The sequence below is a fragment of the Ursus americanus genome, chromosome 31 (genome assembly GCF_024610735.1).
Source record: "Ursus americanus isolate L20-20 chromosome 31, mUrsAme1.1.p, whole genome shotgun sequence".
In the NCBI taxonomy this organism is placed as follows: domain Eukaryota; kingdom Metazoa; phylum Chordata; class Mammalia; order Carnivora; family Ursidae; genus Ursus; species Ursus americanus.
In genome coordinates this window covers 7,731,586-7,753,402 of record NC_142157.1, presented here as the reverse complement: position 1 = coordinate 7,753,402, position 21,817 = coordinate 7,731,586, and the positions used below count along the sequence as shown (strand labels likewise).

General features: G+C 35.9%; 1 protein-coding gene across 1 annotated transcript in view; it reads right to left on the bottom strand.

The window, feature by feature from the left end:
- EPC1 (enhancer of polycomb 1) overlaps positions 1-18,187 on the bottom strand; it is a 93,831-nt gene extending 75,644 nt beyond the window's left edge. The window contains exon 1 of the mRNA XM_045786417.2: positions 17,896-18,187. Within this exon, the coding sequence (XP_045642373.2) occupies positions 17,896-17,898 (3 nt within the window). The 5' untranslated portion in view covers positions 17,899-18,187. The remainder of the gene's footprint in view (positions 1-17,895) is intronic.
- Positions 18,188-21,817: the final 3,630 nt, after the last annotated feature.

Genomic DNA, 21,817 nt, shown 5'->3' with positions numbered 1-21,817 from the left:
AAACTAGTAAACAAAAAACTAAGCCAATTTATTTAAATGAGTTAGCGATAAAGATATACGTCATATCCAGATCTGAAGATTTCTTCTGAATTAAGTTTCCCAAACACTCGACTCAGCAGCCACAACACAACCCAGGTGCAATGTGGTAGCACATGTACTTGGATATTACATTTTGGGTTTAACTGATTTCTTTATAATCAGGTTATCATTTTGATGTTTTTGTGTCTTCCAGTCTTTCCTGGATTTTCTTTTATTTTTCATTTGTTTATTTTGTAATATTGGAAAAATCCTGAATATTGTTTTGTGGTCCTCCCTTCTAAATAAATCTGAGAATATTCTCACCTCATTAAATATTTCTATAAGATTATTTTTTGACAGATACTTATCCTATGTATATACCATGATTCACTTAAGCATACCCTCTTCAGGGACTTTATGGAATGTACTGACTTTTCTTTATTATAAAGAACCATATTGCCTTAATAGAACATTTAAAGTAAACAGTGGGTTTGAATTTTCATGGCTTAAGGCACAGAACAAATATCTGCTGTTCTTTGCTTATTTTTAATTTTTATTATTTATTCATTCAGTCATTCATTCATTTATTTTGGTGGGCAGCAAAGCAAGGTTTATTGAGAGCTAGCAAAAAGATAGTACAAAGCTCCCGAGGAGGGAGGGAACCCAAGAGGTTTGCCCTATTTTTTATTTTTTAAAGATTTATTTATTTGAGGGAGGGGGAGAGTGTGTGCTCATGTACGCATGCACGCAAGCAGGGGGAGGGGCTGACAGAGAGGGAGAGGGTGAGAACCCTCAAGCAGACTCCCTGCTGAGCACCGAGCCCCACTCAGGGCTGGATCCCAGCACCCTCAGATCATGACCTGAGCTGAAATCAAAAGCAGGATGCTCGACAGACTGAGCCACCAGGTACCCCTGCCTTTCTTTAAATAACAATAGTGCCAAGTCTACACAAATGAAGGTTGACAATTTTACTGTCATTCTGAGTTGATGGCAAAATACAGGTCTTCAATATCTTAAATATCAATATTTAAGGTCTAAAATGTAAGTATCTCTTCCCAGATATTAGTTTAGCATTTTAAAAAAGTATGATCCATAAAACATTAATCCCAGAGGTTACATTCTGAGATGAGGTACATAAATAGTTACATATAAAACCAGTAAGTTAGAAAAATACTGTCTATTATATCTTTCTTTTAAAAATATGTATGGGCTCACAAGGCATAGTATCAGGACAAGTCCTGACAGAAAAGTAATCTACTTACTAACGCTTATCACAGTATTTTTCAAATTTGTCTAACCATGCAACCCCTTACTATGTACTATTAATTATTACCTTTAATTCTATAAAAGCACACTTTGGGAAATTCTAATCTAGGCAATACAAGGAAATGAAAGTTTTTCTAATCAAGTTTTTCATTTAATTGCTTAAGAAGCCAGACACGTGAACTTTGGAAGAAGCATAAAGATCTTATAAATACTATCCTTATTACCAGTTAAGATTTTTATACTGTTAAACACAGTGCAAAATAAGACATTTAAGTGTAAAACTGAACAGAATTCTAACCAACACAGAGTTAAGCAGATTGATAGCAATATATTTGGTATTAATACCAAATTAATGAAATTGTTTAGCTATGTTTCCTTCCAAAAGTTTCTCTATTAAGAAGAACATAGTGAACCACTTTGATTCAGATTCTTATTTTAACTTAAGCTCTTGGAGCTGCAGCTTCTCCATCCATAAAATAGGAATCAACAGAATCTATCATGCAGGTTGATATCTTGATGCAATAAAATCATTAATGCAAAGAGTTTATCATCAACCTGACACAAAAATAATGCTCAATAAACATGAACTATTTTTAAAGGACATTTTAATCCTATTTTATCCCACAGATCATTTTATTTTTCTGAGCTCCCCCCACCATATATACAGTATAAAACAATATTAACTGTAAAGGCTTTCAAAACTCTTAGCTAAGGCAACAAAACAAAACCAAGCTAAAAATGTCCTCAAATGAAACCAAAGACTATATTTGAGTGTACATACATATACACGGACACACATATATAATTTATATAAAACATTATACCCATCTTCTAGAATTTTTTTTTTTTTTGTTTGTTTCTCTTTAGTAGCTTTGTAACATTCCTATGTTTAAATCTACAAGGACCTCTGGTACGCCTCCCCCCCCCCCCCCCCATTGCCAAATGATTCCTCAGGTGGCTGCCCAGGGACTGCTCAATCTCGAAATCTGGTCAAGCAAGCTCCCCAGGGGGTCAGGGCCTTTCTGTACAGGCTGCTACTGTTTCCCTTAGGGTGAGTGCTTTGTGTAAAAATAGTCAAATGATAAGTAACATTTTGCATTCAAAGTAGAAACAAGGTGCAGTGAGACGAACACTGGCTTTGAAGAGCCGGGTGCTCATCTGTATCTACCATTTACCAGCAGTACGACCCTACAAAAGCAATTTAATTTCTTTTTTTTTTTTTTAAGATTTTATTTATTTATTTGACAGAGAGAGACAGCCAGGGAGAGAGGGAACACAAGCAGGGGAAGTGGGAGAGGAAGAAGCAGGCTTCCCAGCAGAGGAGCCTGATGTGGGGCTCGATCCCAGGACCCTGTGATCACGCCCTGGGCCAAAGGCAGACGCTTAACGACTGAGCCACCCAGGTGCCCCAAAAGTGATTTAATTTCTGAGCCTTAAGTATCTCATATACTTAGTCTAAAGAATACTTGTTTTCCTCTCTCTTACGCCACTCTGATGAACAAATGAGATAATATAGCGAAAAATCTTGACAGCTGCAAACACAAATATAAATAATAAGGAAGAATAATTTATTTCAGTTTCACCATAGTGGCTAGGAAAGGCATATGTATACATGTCCCAAAAGAACACACTGGAAGAGAAAATCTATGACCTATCCAAATCACCCAGTTGATCACAGAAGATTTCACTGCGAGACTAGAGTGCTTTCAACATTGCCGTAAATGGGAAATCTTTAACATGACACCGAGATTCACCCATTTTATTTATTTTTCAATAATCTTTTTTCACCCCTTTTAATTTATCTGGCCATATTTTTTTTCAATTATTCTAAAGAGTGTCTAGCACAAAACAGAAGTTTAAAAAATCTATCATAACTGAATTATTCTAAGATAAGACATGTACCTGTATTAGAACTTCTACAATTATACATTTTTATAATTTTACTGTATTTTTCTCAAAATTGTCGCTTCCTCATCATCACCTTATTAAGAACAGAAAATCAATAAAAATGTTTTTTTCCTGAATTTCTCTGCTCTCTAATTTCCCTCATTTTAAAAGCAGCATTCCAGGTTTTTAGCAGATGACATGCTAAGAAAACAAATGGCTAAAATGTAGTGGTTAAAAACACTAGCTCCAGAGTAGAGTCAGACATGATTTGGGTTTTGTAGCTCTGTAAACTTAAATAAAACGATTAACATCTATGAATTGCAGTTTTCTCCTCTGTAGCATGGAGATAGTTCATCCTTCCAAGTATTGTTTGGAATAGATAAAGAAGCCAGGTAACCAAATTTACTGCGTTCTTACTTGTGCTGGGCACTCTACATATACTATCTCGTTTAATCCCACAAATGTTATAAAACAGCTTCAGTGCCTGTCATTGTAGTAAGATTTCAGTAAGTATTCTTAGATAATACTATTTCACAAAAAAGCTGAGCATTTTTCTCAAAGAAAGATTAAGGAATATTTGTCAGTGTAGGGTGAGAAGTTGGTTGCCCCTGAGTAGGCTAACCAGGTCCTAATTACCTTCACTTAAACATAAATGCTAAACGGGGTTTACACTAGCTGTTCAGTCCTTCTTTTCTTTGAACAGAAATACTCAAAACCCAAACCTTTGAAAGAAGGAAATGCTATGGGAATGAAAAAGTATTCCTTCTTCGACAATTTTTCAAACCCTATCTTTTGTCCTTCCATTCACAGAAATGCTAGCATGTACACGTATAGGACACACACACACTTTATATCAGGCTTGTAGGGGACACTATTGTGTGTCTCGTTAGTATTTAGTTCCAGTCTTCCATCTTAATAGAACTCCCTGCCTTTATTTTCTTGGGTTGTGCTTCTTCAAATAAACTTTCATGGTCTACCTGAAAAATCATAGTTCTTCAGGAGTAATTTTAACTATATTCTGTCTAATGGTCTTTCTTAAAATTCTATTTTGTTATTTCTCAGTAGGAATAAAAAACAAAAACAATTTTAAGTGTATAGAAAAGAGTAACTTTCTAATAGTATTGCCTCCATCATGTGGGTTTTTAAGACTTTTTAGGAAAAAAAAAGGTTTTTAAAAACTTTCTTCAACTATTTTAAAGATTTCATTTTTTTATTTGAGAGAGAGTGAGAGCAGGAGCGAGGGGCAGAGGGAGAGGGAGAAGCAGACTCCCCGCTGGGCAGGGAGCCTGATGTGGGGCTCGATCCCAGGACCCTGGATCATGATCTGAACTGAAGGCAGATGCTTAACCAACTGAGCCACCCAGGTGAACCAGGAAGGAAAGGTTTTTAAGCCATGTTATATTTTTATAATTGAATCATCAACGAATTAAAAAATAACACATGCTTGGCTATCTCACCAGTATCAAGTGGTTATTTATGAACATTTTATGTTAAAAGATAGAGGTTCCAATTCTGCTTCTACCACCAGCTAGCTGTATGATCTTATTTTTTTCTTCAAAATCTTATTTATTTATTTGTCAGAGAGAGAGAAGGAGAGAGAGAACAGTCAGGGAGAGAAGCAGACTCCCAGCCAAGCAGGGAGCCCAATGCGGCACTCGATCCCAAGACTCAAGCCAAAGGCAGACGCTCAACCCAGTGAGCCACCCAGGCATATCTAGCTGTATGATCTTGATCGTAATCCCTTGGCCTCAGTCTCCTCAACTTCGAAAAAAAGGACTAAGACTTAATGATCCCTCCCAACTTTTCCAACTGTCAAATAATTAGCGAATATCTCCCCTTTACTAATAGTTGGTAGGAAAAAAAAATGAGGATATACAAAAAATTTTTGAATTTCTCCCCTTTACTAATAGTTGGTAGGAAAAAAAATGAGGATATACAAAAAATTTTTAAAAGTAAAAAGCTAAGAAAAGATAATTAAATTTGAGATGTACGATTTCTATAGTAAGTACGCCTTTAGTGTTTCCTGGCTACATATTTACATATTAAAGAAAGCCCCTATGACGAGTGTAAGAGCAAACAGAGTCCTGGAAGCTATGCCCTAGGGAGAGTAATTTCACTGAGTCAGAGATACAATGCTCTGTTAGTTGGTAATTAGTAACACTTGATGCTTAAACAAAACGTTCTTAGAGAATGCTTAGTAAAAGCAGCTTTGCCATAAATATGGTCAAATGTGACCTGAGAAATCCATGTAGCTTGTATCATTAACACTGGAAAATAAAGAGTCAGAATTAATATCAAAAGAAAGACAAACTTAAAAACAAAAGCTGAAGCAGAAATGATCAAAATAATAGATTCTGGTGATAAAAGATCTGCAATTAGCCTGAAATTCTCACTGGAAAAACACTGGGAATTTCTATGTAATAAATTAAGAAAATAACACAATACTATTATCCAGGTACTGGGAAAAATACCAAATAGCAACAACCAGAACAGTAAGAGTAACAATTTTACCAGTTTAACAATTTGAAAAGTATGATGAAAGTATGAAGAGTACATTTAAATCTTACATCAAAAAACTAGACTGTGTTACATATACTTTAATAAGTTTTCCTAATGTTTCATTTATTGGGCCCTGCCTCTGTGCAAGTATTGTATTATGGACCATGGGAGATACAAAAGAAAAAGATGTTATTTCACTTAATGAACTTTGTTCCTATAAAAACATGGCATGTCCTGTATGTATATCCTGGTAATCCTGGTTTGAAAGGTAACATCTTAAATAATTTTTTTAATTTTTATATTTTCAGATTTAGAAATGATGGAAATAAAATATACAGGAAATGCTTCATAAATTTACAAAGTCGTTTGTTTTCATTTCCTTTCATGATATTTAAGAACTAATTTTTAGGTAAACTTTTTTTTTAGATTTATTTATTTATTTTAGAGAGAGAGAGAGAGAGCACACAAGCAGGAGGGGCAGAGGGAGAAGGAGAGAGAGAATCTTAAGCAGATTCTGTGCTGAGCATGGAGCCCAACATGGAGCTGGATATCACGACCCTTAGATCACAAGCTGAGCTCGAACCAAGAGTCAGGTGCTTAACTGACTGCACCACCCAGGAGCCCTTCAGGTAAACTACCTTAAACCAAAAGTTTGTTCATCATTTCAGATTTTCCTTAATGAAGGTGGAAATCGATATTCAACAATCGTGGAATAGTCAGCCATCAATTTCTGTGGCCGTTTAAAGTGATAAGTGTAACATATTCTGTCAATACATGGAAAGAAGCATATACAGAAAGGTGAAATGAGGGAAGGATGTGAAGGATGGTCCATGCAGGGATCACAACCTCCTAAACACGTGTGATGTCACTGAGAGAAATCATGAAGGAACAAAGAGAAAGTTTCTCTGTGTATAGGATATGAGCAGTGTTATACCATCTTCCTCATACAATGAGAGAAAGAGCTATTTTCTGGTGGGTGTAATGTAGCGTTCACAATGGCAAATTCCAGAGCTAAAAAAAAATCTACATGGAAACTTCTAATTTTCTACTCTTATACCATGAACCATCCAAACTTTTGAAAAGGTTAGTAAGAGGTAAATTTCACCAGAAAAATACAATGAAATTTAGTGTAGATAGTCTCGAATTTTAGATATATATAAAAAAAAAATCACTTGAAAGTCCAAAAATTTCATAAGCATAAAAAAATTTAAAAGTCCATATACTTGGTATGTAAAATAGGATATGTAATAAAATTTCTATCCATTACTTAACTAAAATTTTATTTTCAAGTGTTTTCTCTCTTTGTTTTACTAGTTTCTCTAAGAAACACAGTATAACTGAACAAGGATCCTTCAAAAAAAATGTAAAATCTTTAAGAGCCATAAAGGTTTTCCAAATGAAAAGCAATTGCTTTCCAATTGAAATTTAGACATTTTCAAATTTACATGAACTCTGAAAGGAAATAACACATAGACAATCATTAATTTCTATGCTCTCAAACAGCAATGTCATTCTGTCATCAGCCTGCTACTTTTCTTCTTTTCTCTTTTAATTTCTATTCATTTTGGGGAAAAGAATACTAAGTTATTATTAATATATGTAGCCTATATTATGTAAATTTATAATTGTCAAGAAATATTGCAGAAGCAAACGCCTTATGCATTCTTTGGACTTTTAGGTGCCCTCATGCTGCCCCCTGCTGCCCAGTGTCCACACTTACTGAAAACTGTCCCAAACTTTTCAACCTTTGCTAGTTCTCTTTATTGTCCCCATCAAAAATTACCTGGCCAGAGAACCAGACCATTGAAGTTTTCCTCTACTCAGGCTAACGGGTAAATGGTAATGTAAGAAAGAACTAATTTCCTCCTATTTATTCCATCACCATTTTTTTTTTTTTTTTTTTTTTTTGGCTACTTACAAGCACTTGAATTGTTCTATCAGAAATGGCTGACATCCAGATTCCCTAGCTTGGGATTCCAAATCTTCCTGGTGTTGGTTCCAAGCTACCATCACAGGTCATCTCTCCCGGACACTAACCCCCACACATTATAGCTAACTTTCTATCCACATGGGACTTCTAGCTGGTCTTTCCAAATGCCATGTGTTTTCTCTTCTTGCCTGTGCCCACACTGCTTTCTTTACCTGGAATGTCTTCTCTCAATTTCTACATATTGAAAGTCTATGTGCCTTTCGAGGCTCTGGTCAAAACTATCTTCTCCATGAAGTTTAGCTCAATTCCCAACTGCTTCTCTTCTCTCTAATCTGTTAAGGCTCAAGACAGTGTTGTTGCTGTTGTTTTTAATACAGTAGACCTCAATAAAGATTTATTTGGTGAGTGAAGAGCAGGTAACAAAGAAACCTTAATTGCTGGAAAGGCCATCTGACTTCCTGACTTCTGAGAGTAGCTACAGAGGATAATGAGAGCTTCTCTGATAATACTGTGATATCCATATGCCTAAATGGGCTGAACTTTATAATTCCCATCACACTGTGTAAAGCCTATTTTGATCCCTGAAATCAAGGGTATCTATGAAAAAAGGAACTTATGGCATATAATGAATGCTTATGACATATCAGGCACTATTCTTGGTGCTTTAAGTGCTTTCACTCATTATAGTCTCACAATAGCCAGGTGTGGAGGGAATATTACCTTGTTTCATAGAAGAAACTGAGGGTCCGCACAGTTATGCAACTGGCCCAAGTTTACACATGTAGTGAAGGGCAGAGCTAGGAACTCCAACAGATCGGGCAAAGCTGTGTTCTCATAATGTCTTCAATAGAAATGTGTATGGGGAGGCTTCGAGTTAGCTATTTGAGGGGTAAAAAAACACAAACAAAACCAAAAACAAACAAAACAAAACCCTGTCAACAGAATATGCTTGGAAATTGTGACCACATAGTCAGACAAAGCCATGAGAGAGATTCAGTGTCAATTAAGTATCTGTTTGTATCTTCAAGAGTTGATTGTCCTACAAGACAGAATGTGAAGGATTCTGCCAAGTTCAAAGGTGTCTAGATTTGATATAAAGGATAGTTATATATTCTAAAGGATTAAGATATGCACAACCTAAATATTTGTTCATTATTGTAGCCACTTGTGGGTGTAAGAACCAAAGATTCTAACCTGACTTGGAAAAAGGTAAAGATACGACTCACTATCTTGGGCAAATAAGCTTACTTTTTTTTTTTTTTTTTTGATTCAATGAATATAAGTAAGGCTCAGAATGTTACATCAGTGTCTCAGACAAGGATCTAGTGTGTTCCAACCAAAACCTCTGCTCATCAAGGAACCACAATAAGTTGAGAAGGCAAGGCAGATAAAAACATTCACTTGGCGAGGCATCACCCAAAATCGTTTGGTAGGACCTAACTGTTTTCTTAGTAGGTAAGAAGCTTTTAACTCCAGAAAGATTTTAGAATTAGTACAGAAATTTTTTTTTAAAAGATTTTATTTATTTATTTGACAGAGATAGAGACAGCCAGTGAAAGAGGGAACACAAGCAGGGGGAGTGGGAGAGGAAGAAGCAGGCTCATAGCAGAGGAGCCTGATGTGGGGCTCGATCCCAGAACGCTGGGACCACGCCCTGAGCCGAAGGCAGACGCTCAATGACTGCGCCACCCAGGCACCCCAGAAGTGTTTTTTAATGTAGGTAATTATTCTGTTTAAGAACACTTGACCTATTGGAGTAAGAGGCCAGCCTATTAGACTTTTAAGTACAATTCCCACAAAGTTATCTATAGTGTTGAAACGTTAAAGAGAACTTAAGAATCACCACACTTAGAAGTTAAGTTTATTAGATATGTAAGACTTTCTTGACTTCTTGAAAGTACTTACTAGATACCAAAGGAGGCAGCTGTATGCAGTAAATTTATAAATGCGGTATAAAGGGGAATAAAAAGTTGGAAGGTATTTAATCAAGTGACAGTATAAATAAGACCAAATTTTAAAGAACCATGATTTCTAAAATTTATAAGATTCACAGTGGTAAGATTTGTAAACTAAATTTAAAAACATAAGGAAGAGCTTCCTTGGATATTAACATTAATAAATTTCAAACTACCTTTTAAAAACTCAAATTAACTTCAGAATAGTCATTCAGTATGCAAGACTAACAATGGCAATCGGGCTGTTTTTCTTCCAGCTAAAGTTGGTGTTCATTAGGCGGTCAACTTAAAGTTTCATCCCACAGAACAGGCCTGACTGTCCAGTTTTTCTTTATTTTGGTTTGAACGTTCCTCACTTTCTAGGAGATGGGATTATAGCTTCTGAAATATTGAGATGATAAGTAGCAGCACTAATCCACTGACCTCTTCAATAGGGAACTTAGCGATTCTCAACTGCAGCTGTATATTTGAATCCTATGAATAGCTTTTGGAAAATGCTTATGCCAAGATCTGATCCCAGACCAACCAAAACCTCTGGGCATTGTTTTTAAGTTTCTGGATAATGGTAACTGAAGGAAGAGCTGAGAAGCGTTGGTGTAACAGTGTGAGCTTAGCAAGGTCTGGAGCGCCATGCTGTCCGATAGAACTTTCTACAATCATGGAAATTGCTATTGACTGAATGTTTATGTCCCCCCCCAGAATTCATATATTGAAATCCTGACCCCCAGTGTGATGGTATTTGGAGGTGGGGACTTTGGGAGATGATTAGGTCACGAGGGTAGAAACCTCAGGAATGGGATTAGTGTCTCTGTAAAACAGACCCCAGAGAGGTCCCTCACCCCTTCTGCTGTGTGAGGACACAGCAAGAAGATGGCTATCTATGAACCAGGACACTATGACCCTCACCGGATACTGAATCTGCCAGCACCTTGACCTTGGACTTTCAGCCTCTGTAACCATGAGTAATTTTTGTTGTTTATAACCTACCCATGCTATGGTATTGTTATAGCTGCCTGAACAGACTAAGACAGAAATGCTCCATAAATCTGTTGTCCAATATGGTAGCCATTAGCTAGGTGTAGCTCTTAAATTTTTAATTTTAATCCAAACTTAAATTTACATAGCTACAGGAGGCTAGTGGCTACTGTGTTGGACAGTACAGTTTGGCAGGATAAGGCCAATTTAAAATGATCTGAGTTTACTATTATATAGATGCTGAATGACTCTTTTTGATACTGGACCACACCAGTCCACTCTTACTACTCTTTTCTCTTCGGGGTACTTCACGCTAGCTTCTTGACGAAGCCTCTAGTAGTATGAAAGGATAGCTCAAAGTTTATATAGGTTCTTGGGGCGCCTGGGTGGCTTAGTCGTTAAGCATCAGCCTTCGGCTCAGGGCGTGATCCCGGTGTCCTGGCTCCTCTGCTGGGAGCCTGCTTCTTCCTCTCCCACTCCCCCTGCTTGTGTTCCCTCTCTCACTGGCTGTCTCTATCTTTGTCAAATGAATAAATAAAATCTTTAAAAGAAAAAAGTTTATATAGGCTCTGAGAATATTAGGACATTGAATTTGCTGATTGTTTTTTACTCATTTATGCTGGCAGTTTGTTTCTTGGACTTTATACTTTAATGAAAAATGAGCAGAGGCCCTCACAATTAAAAATTTCTTAAGTATCAAAGCAGTGGAGCAATTAAACTCTTGGGAAAGGTCTTCTTCACTCCTTGGCATATGATAGTGTTTTTCAACTGGAGGTTGCGACCTTTGTTCTGGATGATGGAGAGTTTCCAGTGGACTGGGGCAGTGGACTGAGTTTCAAAGCTAAATATAGGTCACTGGCATGGCAGCCTCTTCCTCAGTCTCATTGAAACCATGTCCTATTAATGAATGTGGGGCATTAGTGGCTGGGGGGGTAACGTCTTGAGAAAAACCAGAAAAATGCCACAGATACAGAAGTCTTTCTCAGATATAACTTGGTACTGAACACAACGAAGTTCTATTTTTACCCACTTTAAAAAATAATTTGTAAACTGTGGATTGCTATTTCTTTTTTAAAAAAAGGGTTAAAAATACACACATATATGATTCATTGGCAAATAAATCTGAAATGTGATATTCATGCTGAGGCATAAGAAGAATCCTCCTTCCGGTCATTGCTCAACTCTTGCCTTTTCAGTGAGGCTATCTTGACAACCCTATTCAATATTTCAATATATGTGTATTCATATATTTGCCAAATATTAAATGACATCCTTTTAAGTTCGGCATATTTCAAAGTCAAAGTATTTATCATGGCAGGTACCATCTGATTCTCTAGGGCAGAGTCTCAAAGGGGACCAGCAACATCAACAGCATCTGAGCTTGCCAGAAATACAGTTTCTCAGGCCCCACCCCAGACCAACTGAGCTACGAACCCTAGATGTGCGGCCCAGCAATCTGTGTTTTAGCGATTGTGGTGCACAATGACGTTTGAGATACAGTGATCTAGAGTACACTGAATCCCCCAAAAACGTCCCAGAGGGGTAGACTTCCATACATCCCACACTTGGTTAAGATCAAAACATTTTGTACATAAAACTGAACTTGTACGTTGTGAAATAGACGCCAATATTCCATTTGGACCTAGTGTTATGAATCATGAATTTACCCAGTTCAACTAAGCCTCACCGAATCTCTAGTCTTTGATCTTTTTTTTCCCTATAAAAATCAAATTTCTGAAAGAATTTCATGAGATGTTCCTGAAGAGATTAGATGCAATCCAAGTGGGCCTTCAGCAAATTCAACATACAAAAATTCAGATGTATACAACCGATAAGTTAGGGGGCCAATTACTGTTTTAATGAAAATATTAGATTTATAAAATGATTCACTAGAGGATTCATTTAAACAGTGACATCGTACAGTGCGTTAAAATACGTCCATTTACAGAACATAAATTTTACGAATGTCTAATGGGATAGCATAGAGGTGCAGGTAAGTATACAGCTTCTGATTTCAAACGTCCCAGGTTCAAACTCCACCTTTTTCATTTATTGGGTAACCATTAAACCATTCTAAGCCTCAGTTTCCTTGTCTGTAAAATGGGTATAATAATTGTCTTATCTCCAAAGTTTGTGTGAGAATTTAAGGATATAATAAAGGTAGCATTTGGCTAGAAGCTGGAACATGGTAAGCTCTGATTAAATGTTTGTTTTTAGTTTAGTTTTGTTTTTAGTAGCTGCCTTCGTGCCCAGTCTGGTCTCTATGAAAACAGTATTTATGCTTTATTACTCAAGAATGTTCATACAAAGCAGTTAAAGTTCATACAAAGCAAATAGAAGCTAACCATACTGAACACTGGATACTGAGCAGGTACTCACCCTTCCAAGAGCTCTTCCCTAGCCAAATTAATCATGGGAATTTTAACCTCCTTGTCCATGACTGGTTAAGGTATGAGCATGTCCTATAAACCTAGTCAAAGAGCTATAAGAAGCAGTGTGCTGTGGGTCACTGGGAAAGAATTTCTTCCTTTATTATAGGATGCATTAAGAGAAACTCTCTTCCCTTTGGAAATTATAATATCAAGCTATGATGCCTGGAGCTGCAGCAGCCGCATTGTGACTATGAGGAAAGACATTGCTGACATTGTGGCAATGTAAAAGAATGGAACCTGCTAAGGAACTTGGTAACACTGTTGAGCTACTGAACCAAACCTATAACTGGCTTGCTTCCTGTTACTGATTTAGCTGAATTTAGCATATTTTTTATGCCACTATCAGTAAAGTTCTATGTTAGTACCAAAGCAAACTAAATGACATAATACATCTCTAGCTAGATGTATAGCCAGTATGGATTAATTGGCTCTATGACAAAATGATATAATGACTTTATTCTTGAGGTCATCTTAAACCACACATAGAGAATCCTTAATGAAGAGATCCTTCTCCAAATCATCTGCATATAACAGCTGTCTTACTTTCCTGCTCCATATCTGATGTGCTTAACTAATTAACTATTAGCTAACTGCATAATTATGTTACTCTGTAAATGAAAATATTTGTTTTTATTTAAAAAATTTGGCATATCTATCATTAAAAATATTACAGAAGATTTTAAAATAAAAACAAATATTTTAATTTTGATATAATCCTTTAACATTGTAATCATATTTTCCTGCTTCATTTCACAATTTATATTTACGTTGACAGTTTTTTCATGACAAAGTGAACACAACGTACAAAATGAGGCTCTACCACATTCAAAAGTTTTCACCAAATGGACCTTACAAGGACACACCCCAAATTCCTACTAACAGAGTGATCTTCTCCATCTCTCTTCACAAGCAAACAAGTTTGTGTTTTATTTCTCATTTTGCAATAGAACTTTGTATTAATCAACTGTCTATTTATACAGCATCTATTTGGGCTATATCTAAAATCTGAGGGCTATTTCCCCCTCAGTGTGTGAATATTTGGTGCCCAAATAATGGCCCTTCAATAGAGGGACACTTGTTAAATCATGTGATTGTATTTAAATTATTATTTATTTATTTATTTATTTATTTATTTATTTTTACTCCAGAAATCTCATTTGGTCTTTATTTCCAAATGGGAGCCCTCTCCCCCCATATCTAACACCTTAGATTAGAACTCGAACCGTCTTGGACAATAAACTCCATGAAAGCAGGGATGCTTGGCTCATCTTAATATTATACCCCAGCACCTTAGCAGAGTAGCAAATAATATGTAGGAAAATCTAAAATAAATAAATCTCCAAATAAAAATAAATGTTAAACAAATCAAGTAGAAAGTAAAACCCTTTCATCCTTTTCATAAAGAAATAATTTCTTTGCTTTATTTTCTCTTTAGAATCTCCATTTAAGAATCTTTTTAGAAATACATAAAAAAAGTTATACTGTAAATACCTATTTTGTCTATTACTTTCCCCTTCTCTTTCCTCACACAACCATGCTGAGGCCAGTAGTGAATCTGTATGGTCTTGTGGAAAGTAATGATATGTCCAAGAAACAGCAGAGGAAAATATGCACAAGAAGTGGGTGGAATTTGAAACGCACAATTTCAGATCTGTATTGAACTTGGTTTTCTGAGGACAAAATTTTTAGCTCTTTTTCTTCTTCTAAAGAAGTTCATTCCAAGGTATATTAGATTGGTCTTGGCTAATGTTTTTAGTATTTATGTTAGGTCATCTTAATATCTCTTCCCTTTGTCATCTCATCTTTCCTAATAGGTTTGGCTAACGTAAAAATTTTCTCAATTTTTAGCAATACTAATGACTACAAATTAATAAATTAGGGAATTTTATTGGTTCCTTACATTAAGTCTTAATAAAATTTTCATCTTGTTTCTGTTATTGACCAAACTCCGTAATATCAAGTTCATTTTTCTGAGGTTTATTGTTAGAATTTGATTTATAGATTCTCCATGTCTTTGGTATCATTTGTTTATTTTTTCTGCAACCTGTTTTTGGCTATTTCACTACTCATTGACCCCTCCCTTCCACCAGAGGGATGGGCAGGTTAAAAAAATATGATATGACATTTTAATGTAGTCAATTTTGCTACTTGCTACTATCTCTGATAAAATGGTGTGCAAGAAATAAAGAAATGTGTAATTATTAACTAAAATGACATTTCAGGATTTTTTAATATAATTTTTTTATTGTTCATGATCTAGCAACTGTTACTATGGAAAACTGAGTTCTCTCTAGACTACATTTAATAAATAAAGATTTTTTTCATGATAAAAAACATAGTTTATAATAATTCTAATCTAAATCACACCAAACTTGTGAACTAACGCCCACAAAAATATTGTCAGTTAAAAAAAGAATTAATGTCTAAAGAATCCAGAGCTAAAACGAAGCACAAGGTGGATTTAAAAATGGAGAATAATATAAAAGAATATTGTTTTTGCCTTATAGATTTAAACCTCCTACTTACCTAGTGATGTAAGAGGCACATATAAAAGAATATCTTTAACATAAATATATACGGGTGATTTTAAAAAGTGAAGATTTAACTATAATGGTTACTTCATAATCAATGATGTAATAGTCAATGATGTAGGAGAACAAAGAGCATTGCATAGCTACATATGGACTTCATAGCATCAGTTTGTTTTTAAAAGGGGGGCTACAGTATATAAACATTTTTAGTTTTTACAAATTAAAATAAAATATATCACCAGCTGAATAACAAAATATTTTAGCAACAAACATATTGGGAAGTATATTTTATTCATTAGATCAACTTCAGAGAACTAAACTCTCCAGAATAACCAGAGGGTTAGATAGTATATTTACACCTGCTGTATTTCATTCTATAAATAATCTATAATGTCAGAACTAGTCTTGATGGGGGCATTTAAATTTTATAAAGAGATAAAATATTACAGTGGACATTTTCAAATTTTTATAGCATAGTATAAACAAAATATGGACATGATACATAATTATTTTTGAAGTTCAAGAAAAGAGTCCTATACAAATAAATTATAGGGACACAAAAACGAGAAATACTATTTCACACATTCTTTTTACTTCAGAATTATAAATGATTAGGGAAATAAGCATTTACCTATTTCAAAGTGAATAAAAACAATAACTCAAGAAATTTTCACTCTCTCAAGAAATTATTCCATCATATGGTAAGGTGGTCTAGGATAGTATTTCAGTTGTTTTTATTTTATTTGGCAAAATAATCTGTTTTGCGGTACAATTATTGATTCCTCCCACTTCCTTTTTGAACGAAGGATATACTTACTATCTTCATAAACAACTAAAATGTTCACAGAGACGGGTATAATCTATGTCATATCGTAATATACATTTTGTTCTTGGGAGGCTTTGGGCCTAAACCCCATATTCTCTGATCAGATAACTCTCAGTAAGAACAAAGATGAAAAACATTTACTTGCATTTAGATACATGAATACCAGTATTTTTAAAGTTAGAAGCAGTTGTGTACATATTCTCAAAAAATTATCTGATTCCAAAGTATTTGCTCTTTTCAAAACAAGGAGATACATAAATTCAACTGAAGTATCATTTCAAAATAAATAATAATGTAGGCATTACTACATGTCAAACTACTAGAAAATTCCCTGGAGAAACTTAGAATAGTTATCTAAGAAATCACTAGGTTCAAAATGAAATTCAACTTTTACAATGTTGAGTGAGCTAAAACTCAAACATTTTGTTACATTGAAAAAACATTAGCAGATATGGTATTGTAGTATAAAGAAAATGCAAAATGTTACCAAGGCAAGAGAAGGTAAACCAACAGCTTATTATTGAAAAATTCTGATCTAGAGATAATCAGATCAGATAAAACACAACTGCAAACTGCATGCTTGTCCCTGATGCTCCCTGGACGGGTTGTGACGACATGTCTGCTCTCACCCACAGTTCACAGTTCACAACAAACATTTAAATAATACAACTGAATAATTCCTCTGACCAAATTGAACTTTCTTTAAGGAAATAAAGGGATAAGATAATAGATCAAATCTTGCCCCACCTCTTTTTTTTCCTCCTTTTTTCTTTTAGTGAAACTGACATAAATTGTTGAGGAGCACTACAGCGCCACCAACACAGATCAATGCAAAACAAAAAAGATCTCCCACCGTGTGCAAAAAGAAAAAAAATTAGAAAAATGCCAAAAATTACAAAATGTCTCCCAAATGCACCTTTTTGGAGAAAATCAAGCTAGATCTGCAAAGATCATCTAATGAAGAGCTTCAAAGAATTAATATCAGGGAATACAAGTTTAGATCTGATCAGCAAATAAAAGATCCACTATTTAGTAACAGCCATAACTTAATATAAACCCGGTTATGTCAATCTCCACCTTCATTATACCAAGGGCAGCTTTTCTGTAGTTTGTATCCAAGTAATCCATCAAGAAAACCACAATAGGCCTACTAAAAAAAAGAAGAAAAGAAAAGAAACAAAACTACATCCACAGTTTGCCTGCTGATAATTTAGTCCTGGACAAATTAGGTAATACATAATTTTTATAAAGAGGATATGCACATATTTGGCATTACCAACACTGCTGGCACAAAACAAGTCCATCTTGAAATAGCTGAGTTCCCCTGTAGTTCACAGTAATTAAAGTATAATTTATATCGCAAATATTTAGCTTTAATAATGAAAAAAAAACCAACTATGTTTGTTTTTTCTTTTAGTAAAAATTTACCAGACAGGATTAGGTGGAATATGCAGAGACCAAAGCTAAAGAAAAATACAAAGATTGGTTTTGTTAGAAGAAACACAATGAAAATCCTCTTTATCTGGTGGCTCCTTGGAAGATTTAATGACATAAATGTTTAAAATTACAAACTTACCATTAGTGTAGGCAAAGAAGAAGCCAGTTCTTGAAAAATAATTGTAACAATATAGGCTGGATACTTGTGTCCCTAGAAACAACAGCCTCCGGGCAACATATGGATCTTCAAACATCTTCAAAATATTTGGTAAATAAAAAGTAATACTTTCTTCCATGATGGGTGGCTGAACAGGGTGGCTTCCCCCAGGATCTGTGGGCGTTTGGAGAAAATCGGAGAAATATCCACGAAGATTAAAAGCAGAGGAGGCAGCGGCAGCCAGAAGACTCTGGGGTTAACAACTTTGCGATGGCAAGCAGGCGCGCTCTGATTGGCTGGGAGCGCAGCGTCCCTACAGTCTGCACTATCCCCCGCGCCCCCGCCCCCTGCAGCTCGGAAAAAAATGCAGTGTGTGTGCCATTTTACACTGGGCTTTTAAAAGCACAGCCACCCAACGACGAAAGTCGAAGCTCGCTATTAAGTGACACTGCAAAACAATAGCACCCACGACTGCCTGCGAGCTCGGGAAAATGCCCTCTTAACGGCTCGGGGAACACGCTCCTGTCCTGTCTGTGGGTGTTTTTACGGAATAGACCGCTTTTCTTAAGCAAATTGTTGATCACTTCGCGAACGTCGACGTGTAATGGGGATGCAAATACGGCCATTTGAGAACTACGGCCCTCAGAGCATTTCGGATTTGACATCCTTAGGTACCCAGGGAAGGCGGTCGTCCATGAACGAAATGCACGACTCCGTAGCTGAGAGAGCTTCAATTCCTTGTAAAAACAGAATTCGTTAGCCGCAATAACTGCCTGAAAGGGTGGTAGTGGTTAAATTTTAAAACAATAGGCATACTTTTTTTTTTTTCCTCCTTAAAAATTCTGTTTCGAAAACCTTTCCTGGCTGACAGAATTCGACCGCTCTGCCTTACAAACAAAATGGCTGTGGTACTGAGTTTTTTTGGATCCTCCCACTGTGCCTCCTCCTGGCCTCCAGGAAGTGGTAAAAATCCAAAATAAATACAGTACGAAAAGTACATTGTCCAGTCTGAACTCGGGTGAAACCTTTCGTAAGGGGGGGTCTCAGACACGTGCTGCTTTTATGAGGTTTTTTTTTTTTTTTTGATTGTTTTGAAAAGAACATCAATCACTAGAGATTTACTTGGCTGTAATTTGAACTTCCTGCTTTACATATTTATAAGGTCTTTCACCTATCTTGGCAGGCTTTCAAATTAAGTGGGCTGGGAAATTTGATGCTCTGTCTCTAGTTGTGAGCTGAGTCAGGTATTGGGTGTTTGCAACTGGGCTTTTAAGTAAAAACGAAGTCTGAGACTTAAAAAAAATTGCAATACTAAATAAATGTGACACGACGATTGCAAATGTAAAGTCAAAAAGTCAGCAAGTATCAAAATGTGTCAAATACTGCATCTATGTGTTAATTGAACATGTTCAGGATAAAATTCTTGGCCAGCTAAATTTCTAAGGAGCCAAGGAGAGAACAAGGTTTAAAGGAATTGGATGAAGACAGAGGTGGGGAATTGCCTACCTTCAGGATCCCTTCCCCAGCCTCCCGCCCCCAACTTGTGAGTCCGGCATCCCTAGCCCTGCCTGGGATTTAGTAGGTAACATCCTTAAGGAGCTATAGCTAGGGTGACTATACAATTTGCCATCTTAACCAGGACACATGACAGTGAAAGGGGGCATATTATTAATTCTATGACGACTGGAATAAACAGGGATTGTCCACGGTAAACCAGGAGGTAGAGCTCACCATGTCTTCAGAGAGACCTTTGATAACTTTTGCCAGACAAAGCACCTGCAGGCATGGGTTGTAGGCCGATTTAGACAGAACCTGAGCTAGACCCCTTCTCTGTCCCTGCTCTCATGTCAACTGAAGGAGATGACAAAAGACTTGGATTCAGATATATTTAATGAACAACCGTGGTAAAGAGAATATCTTAATACCCATTTTATTTTGTAATCTCATCAGTAGTGACCCGATGAGAATAAAATTCAGTGATATTTGATTATAATCAGGAAAACATCCTTAAGAAGTCATCTAATGAGGAGAGTAGACAAAAATTCTTGAGTAATTTTTAAGCAGCTTTCCTTCCAATAGAAAAAATTTGTTAGAGTCCAGTTTCACTATGTCCTTTTGTCTTTCCATCACCCTCGCCCTGTTCTTTTCTCTCCCAAACCTGTATATGCACGTACATCCATGTATGTATACATACAATTATACATATATAACTATATATGTGCATCCGTATATACCTACGTAGAAATGCATGCTGATGTATACTTTATCTATAGACTAGAATCTTCTGTGCATATTCTACAATGTGCATGTTTCTAATTATATACTTTTTTATAGGAGAATTTTCTTCAGAGTTTTTGAGCCAATATTCATGATATACAAGACTTGAACATCTTTTGTTTTGGTAAAGGTAAAATGTACAGTGAGATGTTTTGGATAAATTATTACTGAAAGACATAGGATAGATTATTCTCATGTTGTTTATTGAAATAGGTTCTTAAGAGTTTAGAATGTGCCAGGCATGATGCTTGGTGCTACATATATATTAATAAACAAGAGACAGTTTATCATCTCCTTCAAGGAGTTCACTGTCTAGTGGGGAGACAGAGAAATAAACAAGCAAATTATAAGTACTTTAAAGAAATAAACGGTGAAGTTGTAGACAGAAATAGGAAGGGAAACACATAGATAAGGTGGTAAGGAAAGTTGCTTCTAAGCAGGTGACATTGAAACTAGATTTGATGGATAAGAAGGAGCCAAACTTGAAATATATGTGAGACGTAGCAGACCAGAAGGAGGGCACAACGTGTGCTAATGTCCTGAGGCTGAATAGGGCTTGAAGTATTCCAGGAAGTAAAATGAGGCCAATGTGGGGGCAGCATATTGAGAGAAAGGGAAAATGACATCAGATGAGGTCAGAAATGAAGTGATATCCTGCAGAGGTTTGTAAACTACAGGGGAGAGTTCTGTATCTAAGCAAGTGAATCATATTCACAGAGTAGAAGGTTCGAATTTGAGATTTTAGAGGTTTAGTGATGATAAGATCCAGAGAAACTTTGGTGAAATAGAGAAACAAAACAAAACAAAACTAAACTCCATGCAAATTGTGAATTGACATAGCTGGCTCACAGTGTTTTGGTATTATATTCTAAAAAAACCCCCTACATTTCAGGGATGCCTGGGTGGCTCAGTTGGTTAAACGTCTGCCTTCGGCTCAGGTCATGATCTCGGGGTCTGGGGATTGAGTCCCACATCGGGCTCCCTGCTCAGCGGGGAGCCTGCTTCTCTCTGCCTGCTGCTCCCCCTGCTTGTGCACTTTCTTTGCCTGACAAATAAATAAATAAAATCTTTAAAAAATAAAAAAAATCTACATTTCATCTGCATCATTATAGTCATTGATTATGATTCAGTTCATAAATGAATATGAACAAAAAACAAATAGATTATACATAGTACTAGTAAAACGAAAAGAAAGAAGTCAGGCAACCATTTGCCTCATTTTCTACTTCTTTTCAAGTGTTGACTTTGGTATTTTTTTATTAAAAAATCCTTGTATTTCCTATCAGTTGAACAAAGCTCAATTAACACATTTTTTAAAAAAACAAATGAGCCAAAGCATTATTAAAGCTAGAATTTAACTAATACACTTGGAATCAAAACAGTTATCCTTTTTGAATTTACTCTTCATCAGCAAACCAAAATGCTGTGTATACACGGGCAGAAATAATGTGTTCGATTTCTTAGATTCGAAGACTTAGAAAAATTTTGAAAGCAATGATGTGTAATTCCTTGAATGAGCTTTGATAGTGATAGGAATCTCGAAACAAGTCAAATTGTGAACCAATTAGGTAATGCAGTTTTTAAGACCTTTGCTTCTCAGAACTGTGAGGTGAAGAAAGCTGTGTTT